This window comes from Castanea sativa, chromosome 2 (assembly GCF_040712315.1).
Source record: "Castanea sativa cultivar Marrone di Chiusa Pesio chromosome 2, ASM4071231v1".
Lineage (NCBI taxonomy): Eukaryota > Viridiplantae > Streptophyta > Magnoliopsida > Fagales > Fagaceae > Castanea > Castanea sativa.
Window position 1 is genome coordinate 33832478 of NC_134014.1, and position 9979 is coordinate 33842456.

The window sequence follows — 9979 nt, forward strand, 5'->3', positions numbered from 1 at the left end:
CCTAAGTTGTAAAGCGAGCGTCCAAAGATCTACCAAGTCGTCCCGGGCTTTTCGATGGACCGAGCATACACAATGGCTGCCTCGACACGCTCCTTGTACCGCTTTTAGTTTCGGTCTCCTTTTGATCCGCAAAAAAAAAAGGAGAAATTAGTAACGATAACATCGGATTCAATAAAGAAGGAAAGGAAAGGATAATCGACGCACCCAAAGTCGGGGTTCCCCACCGACGAAGCAATCAGGGATATCTCCCCAATCCTCGGTTGCAGGGGGTCTCAAAGTCGTCCCCCGACACAAATACAACCGGACTTCCGCATCCGAAGGACGAGGCAAGCCCTCGACGATTCCGGTTCTTCTCTCCCAAGGTACTAGCTCATAATACCCATACTCCTTCGACTCTTTCAAACGGTACAAATAAACAAGCTCGTTCACCTTGATCATATCCCCATTAGTACTCAACCATATCTCCATACAAGACTACTATCCTCCACGAATCGGGCATAAGCTGCCTGCAGAGCAATACCCAAGTAAGCTAAAAGCTCCATCACAAACGGGTGAACGGGGAGCCTTAATCCACAAGTGAAAGCGGCCTCATAGAAGCACACTTCACTGGGGAAAAACTGACAAGCCCTCTCATCGTCAGAAGGCCGACGAACCCGAACTCGCTCCGGGAACTGAAACCTATCCCTAAACCTACCCACGGCATCGGAATCTAGCCCACACGCCTCCACGAGGGCGTGGAAAGCCTTAATCTCTCTCAAGGAGGACGCGGCAGTATCCCCCTCCATAAGATCACCACTAGACGATAACCCCGTCTCTAGATCGCTAGACCTAACTTCAGACATCGGCCGTTGTTTCTTCACCAAACCCTTAAACCAATCGACTGACCGGCGAAGCAGGGGAAACAAATCGCCCAAAACAATGCCTAAGCCACTACCCGCAAAAACGAAACCCTCCAAATTGGGAAAAACACCTAAGGACCCTCCTAAACGAGCAAAAAGAAAGGAAATCGAAGGGCAAGTTTCTCTAACTTCTAAGCTACCGACCATCGACACCCAAACAAAGCACAAAATAGGAAAGTACTCGAAAAACAACAAATGCGTAAACCAAAAGGAAAAAGGGAATCAATCGCCTGCGAAGAAGAAAATAAAGGGAAAGAGAAATAGAATAAGAAACATACCTCAAAAAGAAGAGACAAGAAGCCCAACGCGCACCAGCTCAGAGGGAGATGAAGAAATAGGTGAGAAAGAAATAGCTAAGACAAACTAAGAATTAGAAAAATGCAAGATAAAGCAAGGGAGAAGAAGTTTAAAAACCAAATGGAGGTGAAACTGAAAATCGGCGGGAAACCCAAGGGACATAATTCTCCGCCAACCACATCATGCCACGTGGCCACAACCCACGTAACGCCGCCACCACGCATTCAATGCTGCACGGAACCCAAAAAAAAAAAACTGTTCGGTTTCCACAATCGTCACTGACGACCGTGAAACCCGGGGGGCATCTGATGGGACTGACGAAGTGAAACATAGACGAGGTGGCCTCACGGACTCATCAGAGGAAGAGTTAAGGCCATTGAATGCTGCCAATAAAGCCTCAACCGTTGCAAGACCAGCTGGACGAACTAACGGGAAGGCATTAACTCCCATTACTCCCCTGAAGACGTTATCAGAAGAGGCATTAATGCCCCAACGAATACAATCCCCAAGGGTATATAAAACCCTTTCAACACCAAAACAAGGTACACAAAAAAAAAGAACTACATCACAATTTTAACTACTTTTATTCCTGATATCTCAACAACTGTCTTTTTTCTGTACTGACTTTATCATCGGAGGTGTTGTGGCAGGCACCACACCGGTGACCACTTGATTAAATTCCTGCTCCCACAGGTTCGTCAGAGTTCCTCCAGGAGCCATCTGGACGAATCCCAGCAAATCAACGAGATACTGCTTCATCACATCCAATATCCCAAAACTCTATTTTTCCTATTTTATTTAAATATTCTTTTATTTTCCTTTTTTTACTATTTCTCTTTTTCTCTTCCTTTTCCTCTCTTTCTCTCTCAACCTCTAGCACTGGCCACAACAGTTAAAACCAAAACAGTTCAACACACAGTCACCCCTATAGCCACCATGCCACCACCAACACACAGTCACCCCTACATATCCCAGCACCACCCACCGGACCATCAAACCAAAACCAAAACTACATTTAAAATAAATAAATAAATAAAAACCCATCAAAGCATCAATTCAAACCAAGCCAAAACCCTACATATCCCGGCAAACCCATTAAAAAAAATCACCATCGGAGCTACCGATGAAGCCACACACACAACACACATCACAGCACAATCTCCGATCTCCACCGATCCAAACCCATGCATACATCACAGCACACGCCCAGCCTTGGTCACACCCAAATCAACCTAGAAACCCACCAATCTCCACCGATCCAAACCCACACACACATCACAACACACACCCAATTCCGGTCACGCCCAGATCAACCCAAAAACCCACCGAGAAACCCACCACCCAACAAATACCAAATTAGAACAATCACTTACCCAAACCACAACTTACGGATTTGTTTTCGATTTACTCAATGGAGATATCTCACAATCCACACCGATTTAAGCTCTATGCTGATCTGAGAGTGAGGACCATTTGGTACTACCAAAAAAAAAAAAAAAAACTAAGCTTCGATCTAAGAATGGGGAAGGATAGAGAGACTAAGACAAAGAGGGTGGAAAGAGAGTGAGGGAGGGAGGCTGAGCTGAGATGAGATGAAAGGGAAGTGAGAGACAGAGAAAGATAGGGAGAGATGAGAGATGAGAGAGAAATGCAGGAATAAAATATTAATCTTACTTTTGGCATAGTGTTACAGTACTATCATACATTTACAATGGTACTGTAGCACTATGACAATTTTTTTTTACCAGTTTACATGTTTAGCCTTTCCACTGTTGAGAGTTATTGGGCCTGAATGCTAAAATATGCTTACATTTGGCATATAGCTGGGCCATTGTGAATGCTCTAAGCACAAAAAACGTGCTCCATCAAAGAAGGCAAATGCTAAATTTTTTGACACCCAACTACAGTGTGCTGCTACCTCTAGCAATGCACTGTAGCTGTAGCAACACACTGTAGCTGAGTGTTAAACCCAAATATTATATTTTAATCCCTACACGTGCCCTTTCCTATTCTCTCTTTCTCACACGCGATTTCCATCTTTTCCTCTTTTGGTTCTCCCTCAACCCATGCCTCATCAATCATCATGCTACTTTTTTTTTCCCCCTCAACCCAAGCTCTTCTCTTCTCTCTATGGACGAATGGTCATTGTTCTTGGATGGGGTTGAGATTGGAGAGGCTGGGCCATTGGGATGGTGGTCATCAGAGAGGCTGGAGTGGGTTTTGGTTGCGGTTTTGTAGTGGGTTCAGATCGGGTTTTGTGGTGAATTTTGAGTGGTGACTTGAGTTTCGATTTTACAGTGGGTAGTGGCTTGGTGGTGGATGTTGTTGTGGTTTTGGGCTTGTGATTATGCCATTACGGTGGCTGTGGTTGTAGTTGTGGTTGTGGCGCTAGTGGTAGTGGGTGTGTGTGTGGGTTTGAGTTTGATTTGGTTTTGGGTCTTGATTTGGTTTTGAGATTGTGTTTTGGTTTTGGTTTTTTTTTTTTTTTGTGGTTGGTGGTTGAGGTTGTGGGTGGTGGTAGTGGCTGTAGCTGTGGCTGTGACTGTGAGTGATGGTGGTAGTGGTAGTGGTAGTGGCAGTGGAAGAGATGAGATTGAGAATAAAAATTAAAAAATATATATTTTAATGAAGTGGTAAAAAGTATTTTAATGATGTTAGGTGTATAATAAAATGAGTTGTTAAAATTGATAAAATAACTTTTTAAGACATTAAATGCTAAATTTTTTGAAATCTTTAACGAGAATGCGCTAAGCATGGTTTGGTTTTGTTCAAAAGTTTATCAAGGTGCAGGTAACTTTGCTTCGTGTATAGGTATCAGAAAGTTCACTTTCTTTGAATTAAGATCCATCCCTAGGCCTCCAGATGAGCTCAATTGAAACTCAAGATCTAATCCAAGGAGTATCTAGTGAAAACTCTTTTTCAGAGTTTGTCTCTTGTTTTGCTGTTCTTTCCTTCAAGTAATAACAAGAGCCAAGAAAAAAAAAAAACAAAACAACAAAAACCAAGACAAAATAGAAGCAGAAAAAAGGGATCTCGAGGTAGGAAAAGAAGCGCATGTGAATAACGGAAATGTCGTGGATTGTAAGGGTAATAAAAACCGAGTTTGTTTCTTGTATACTTCAACTTGCATTGAAACTGTCTCTAATGGCCTGTTTGGGAGTTTAGAGAGGGAGGAGAGTAGAGGGAGTAGAGGGGAGGGGAGTAGTGGAGAGGAGAGTAGAGGAGAATGATTACCCTCCACCTTGTTTGGATGTTTTTATAATTAGTAAGGGGGAATGAAGTAATTAGCCATTTCCCTTGTTTTTAACATTGTAATTTTATAAATATAATAAGGATAAATTAGGTAATTTACTTTATCAATAATTTTATGTGCTTTACTCTCCCTCAAAATCTCTCAAATTTAGGGGAATTAAAAATGAGGGGGTTGGAGTTAGTTGAAACCCCTTCAAACCCCTCCAAACCCCTCCCCCTCATTCCTTAAAAAACTCCCAAACAAGATAATTGAATTACTCCCCTTTCCTCTACTCTACTCCCCTCTTTTTTTTAAACACCCAAACAGGCCATAAGTTCTTGAATCTTGTGATCAACTTCGCTCACGGGCTTGTCTTTATCTGATTATTTAGTCGTTACTCGGTAGTCAGTATATACATTCAAGTTTGTAGCCGTCCCAGACTGAGACTGAGACTGAGACTGAGACTGCGACTGAGAGATCGAAAAGAGCTGTGTAATCCGTATAATGGAGAATCTCCATGTCACGCCTCTCAGAAACACTGCCGTTTAATCATCGTTCGTTCTTTATTAACCTGGCTTTTGCTGAAAGAGCATCTTTTTTTCGCAATCAGCAAATTCAGCCCAATCCCAAAAAAAAAAAAAAAAAAAAAAATCTTCTCTGCTTGCCGTCCTAAAATTAACTTCGTGCACCCATGTGCAATGTGGGCCCTACTCCTGATCCTGTCCCCACCACAAGCCCTTTAAACAGCACATGGCAAGGGTCTCTCTTTCCAAAGCCTATAAATCACCCCAATTCCATACCATTTTGTTTTTAAATCTCTCCCGCATTTGCAGAACAGACACTAGAAGTTCTCTTAAAAAAATACCAACTTCGATATAAGACTTCGTTTTCTATTTGTCCCAAAATGGCCTCTGTCCAACCTTCTATCATTCTGCTCTCTTTTTCTCTCCTCCAAGTCTTCTCAGGTAACACAATCTTTCCACATGTATGTTATACTCTTTGTTTCTTTTAGTTTTTGTGATTAACTTTATGCTATTACATGCAGGTGTGTATTCAGCAACATTTACAATCATAAACAAGTGCAGCTACACAGTATGGCCAGGAATTTTATCAAACGCCGGAACCGCACAACTCTCCACAACCGGCTTCACGCTCCAACCAGGCGAGTCGAACACACTCGACGTACCAACCTCCTGGTCAGGCCGCTTATGGGGTCGAACCTATTGCACCCAAGACTCCACCACAGGGAAATTCTCGTGCGTCACAGGCGATTGTGGCTCCTCCACGTTAGAATGCTCAGGTGGTGGAGCCGCTCCACCAGCCTCTCTAGCCGAGTTCACTTTAAACGGCTATAACGGTCTTGACTACTATGATGTCAGCCTCGTCGACGGTTATAACCTCCCTATGACGATTGTGCCCCAAGGCGGAACCTTAGGGAACTGCACCGCAACTGGTTGCGTAGCAGATTTGAACACCGCTTGTCCCACGGAGCTCAAAGTTTTGAGCACCAGTGAAGGGAGCGTGGCGTGTAAGAGCGCGTGCGACGCTTTTGGGGACCCACAGTATTGTTGCAGTGGGGCCTACGCTACTCCTGCCACGTGTAAACCCAGCTCTTACTCGGAGTTCTTTAAGAATGCGTGCCCATACGCGTACAGCTATGCTTACGATGATGGCACCAGTACCTTCACATGTGCATCCGCCAACTACGTTATCACCTTCTGCCCAGTACCATCTACTAGGTATGTATTTTTTTTTTACATTAACCTTATCACACGCGCGCGCTAAGCACGTCTTCATGCAAACTTTAGGATACAGTATCTGTATTATTACTATAATAATAATAATTGTTAATAAATATGGTTAACAATATGCTTACCAATATGCTTAAGCTGTTTGTGAAGAAAAGAAGTGGTAAAAGAAAAATATGTATATAGTAGTGGGTTGATACTTCTTTTTCGAGATGCTATCTAAACAAATAAACACCACAGTTTTGTACAAACGAAATGTTGACCTTCGAATATCTAGCCTTAATTTATTCGGGAGGTCGGTGGGAGATCATATAGGGCAGGGGGGGGGGGGGGGTCCAGTGTCGAATTTTAACCACAAGAGATGGTCCTCACGTTTTCAATTGAAAACATTATTCTCATGATGAGGAATTTGTAAAGTTAGGATCATATATGTTAGATGGCGATTTTTGTGATAGATAAATATGTCAAACATACCGGTTCATATTTTGTGTTAAGAAAAAAATCTTTAATGGCCTGTTTGGGAGTTTAGAGAGGGAGGAGAGTAGAGGGGAGTAAAGGGGAGGGGAGTAGTGGGGAGGAGAGTAGAGGAGAATGATTACCCTCCACCTTGTTTGGATGTTTTTATAATTAGTAAGGGGGAAGGGAGTAATTAGTCATTCCCCTTATTTTTAACATTGTAATTTTATAAATATAATAAGGGTAAATTAAGTAATTTACTTTATAAATAATTTTAGGTGCTCTACTCTCCCTCCAAATCTCTCCAATTTGGGGGAATTAAAAATGAGGGGGTTAGAGGTAGTTGAAACCCCTCCAAACCCCTCCAAATCCCTCCCCCTCCTTCCTTAAAAAACTCCCAAACAAGGTAATTGAATTACTCCCCTTTCCTCTACTCTACTCTCCCTCCTTTTTTAAACATCCAAACATGCCATAATAGGAACTCATTTTTATTAGTTCTACAACAAAATATCTGTCGCACGTTTTAATTTTAATTGATATTGAATTAGTTGTGCGGTGTTGGTTGCGCAGTGTAAAGTCAACAAATGGACAATTCCCATCCGCACTTGCAGTATCGGCGGGTAGGCGTGACACATCAGCAAATTTCATGGGCGGTGTCATTGGCGCGGCCACCGCACTAACACTATGGCAGTTATCACAACTGTTTTGAGTTGTCCCTCCCATTCCCAGCCAACATTAATTCATGGTGGCACTATGTACATACAAAAAATCTTCGTTGACCTTGAGAATGACACCCCCACCGGATCGATTTAAGGTGGTGGGCCCGGACTGAGCCAGCGGCCGACCTAGTGGGCCCCTCACAATTTCGTCAAAGAGGTCACAAAGTCGCAAGTTGCAGTTGTAGAGTTAAAAAGGGACGGCCTATAAGGTTTGGGCCCAAATGGATACAAACTTTTATGACTAGATCATATCATCATCAGTGAGTGTGTATCTAGTCCGGCCTACATTGCTGGCCTGCAGTTGTTTTGATTCTCTTTCCAACTTGAAGGACAACTTTCTGGTGCAAGATGGTGATGGGAATCGTATAAAAATGGAATACAAACACATAAAAATATATCATCATCATCATCATTCCAAACTTTGATTTGGAGAGGAAGAGCATGAATAAGAGCTCCTTTTTTATTTTTATTTTTTTTTAATTATTAAGGACTATTTGTTTCTTAATGATTCACATGGTAAATTAATATAGGAATCTAATTGTTCAATTAGCTGGAAAGCCTGGGATGTAATTATTTTTGGATCTGTTCCCTACTAAACGCCGCAATAATTAAGTTGACATTTCTTTCTTTTTTTTCAATGGATTCCTTTCATTTTCGTTTCTTTGGGTTGTAGTCAGTTACAGAATTGTTTATCAAAAGGACGGTATGGGTTATGTTGTCACAAATTAATTAAAATTTAAGCCATGCCAGATGCCTTTATTTAATTTAATTTTTTTTTGCTAATTAATTGGAATGGAGAGTCAGGTATTCTCTTTTAGATTGCCTTTACATTATACCGTGTATACTTTTTTTTTTGGTAAGATCTGTATAATTTAGTCGTGCTGCATGGTTCACACACACACAAATACTCTTCTTCGTCTTTTTTTTGCTGAAATTATAACACTTTAGTCGTGGTGCATGGTGTAAAACACACACACACACACGTGTGTGTGTATATATATATGAGCTGAGTCAGACATTTTTGTTTAAAAGTGCAAGTTGTAACTCCACACACACTTTTTTATTTGATAAGTTATATACATATAGATGAGTTGAGTCAGAAATTTTTGTTTAGCAGCGCAAGTTGTAACCCCATACACATTTTTTTATTTGATAAGTTATATATATATATATATACACACACACACACACATATGGCCAACAAAAAAAGGTTTAGTATTTTCAATCAAAATTATGTTTGATGGCAATCTTTCATAAAAATAAATTCATTTTTTTTCTACCATTTTCACAGTGAAATTCATAAAAAGTTTCATTTTCAATACAAATGATCAAATTGTATACTAAAGTAAGTAAAAAATATTTGAATTGAACTAATGAAATTTTAAAAAACATAAATGATTCAAAAATTGGAGGAATAAGTTAAGCTCTAAATATATTTGAAACTATTTTTACTCTAATTCATTATGTGGTAACTAAAGAGACATTTCATGTATAGTTTTAGTCACAAGATTTTTTTAATAAGTTAATGACTTGTTAATCGCCACATAACATGTTGAAAAAGATAGATCTATTCATATTTGGTTCCAAATTTTATCAAATATTTAACATATATAATAGCACATTTTACAATAAAAAATAAAATTGAGAAAAATAAAGTTATGTCTTTATAACTACTAGCTTATAACTCCATGCATATGCACGGATACACTTAATATACAATAAGATGCATAATATAATTTCTATCTATATAATTTAAATATTATTGATAGCTATTCTTATATTTTGTTAACTCTTTAAAAAGTCTTGTAATAATATTATTATTTATAAAATATAAATTGTGCATGTTTATTTATTTATTTATTTTTTATTACTTCTTCATTTTTGTTATTGTTAAACTTTTTATTTTATTTTATTATTATTTTTGTTGTACGATTCCTTTATTCTAGAATTTTTGGTTTTTGTATTAAAAAACTCATTTGGATAAATATTTATAATGTGGTCCTACATTTGATTTTAAAATTAGGAAATAAAACTCTCTCTACAAATAAATAATTTAGGACACATGACACAAAATTGGACTCTAATTGAAATTTTAATTGGATTTTCTCTAAGTTTTGTCTTTTAATATATATATTAGATCAATTATTTTTTTAAGAGCATCATTAGGCTAATTCAAATATTTGGAGGGTCAACTCTTATTTTTGTAAGCTAAATTTTGAAAATGTTAAAATATTTATATATATACTAAGGAAAATTTAAAAAATGTAGGAAGTTTTGCCCCCTCTCCCCCACACACATATATATAGGATTGAGTTCAAGTTACATTTGGTGTAACTTTAAGCAATGTTAAACTACCCAATTACTTGTTATAGAATTCATATTTTGAAAATTTCACTGTTGAATTACATGTTCTATATGTTCTTAACATTCATGTCAGTTGGATGTTATTTACTATTTAATTCATAAACTCATCTTTATGCATTATTTTAAACTACAAAAACTTGAATTTAAACAATTGATTGATAACATGACTATTAATCTTTGATTACCTTGAAATTTTGCAAGCGTGGAGAATATATGAAGATAATATAATCTAATGGTGGATTTGTCAAAATTCGTATCCAATTA

General features: G+C 38.8%; 1 protein-coding gene across 1 annotated transcript; it reads left to right on the top strand.

Moving 5' to 3' along the window:
* The first annotated feature begins 5164 nt into the window (after positions 1-5164).
* On the top strand, positions 5165-7988 carry LOC142623320 (thaumatin-like protein 1). Its single transcript, XM_075796716.1, has 3 exons — positions 5165-5393; positions 5474-6167; positions 7203-7988. Exons 1-3 carry the CDS (start codon positions 5333-5335, stop codon positions 7339-7341), a joined length of 894 nt encoding a protein of 297 aa, XP_075652831.1. The 5' UTR covers positions 5165-5332; the 3' UTR covers positions 7342-7988.
* Positions 7989-9979: the final 1991 nt, after the last annotated feature.

What these genes read in the sequence shown, in the direction of transcription:
- LOC142623320 (XM_075796716.1), top strand. Translation starts at nt 5,333, where the DNA reads ATGGCCTCTGTCCAACCTTCTATCATTCTGCTCTCTTTTTCTCTCCTC. An exon ending in TCTCCTCCAAGTCTTCTCAG is followed by an intron (nt 5,394 to 5,473) that starts GTAACACAATCT and finishes TATTACATGCAG; the next exon opens with GTGTGTATTCAGCAACATTT. An exon ending in TGCCCAGTACCATCTACTAG is followed by an intron (nt 6,168 to 7,202) that starts GTATGTATTTTT and finishes TTGGTTGCGCAG; the next exon opens with TGTAAAGTCAACAAATGGAC.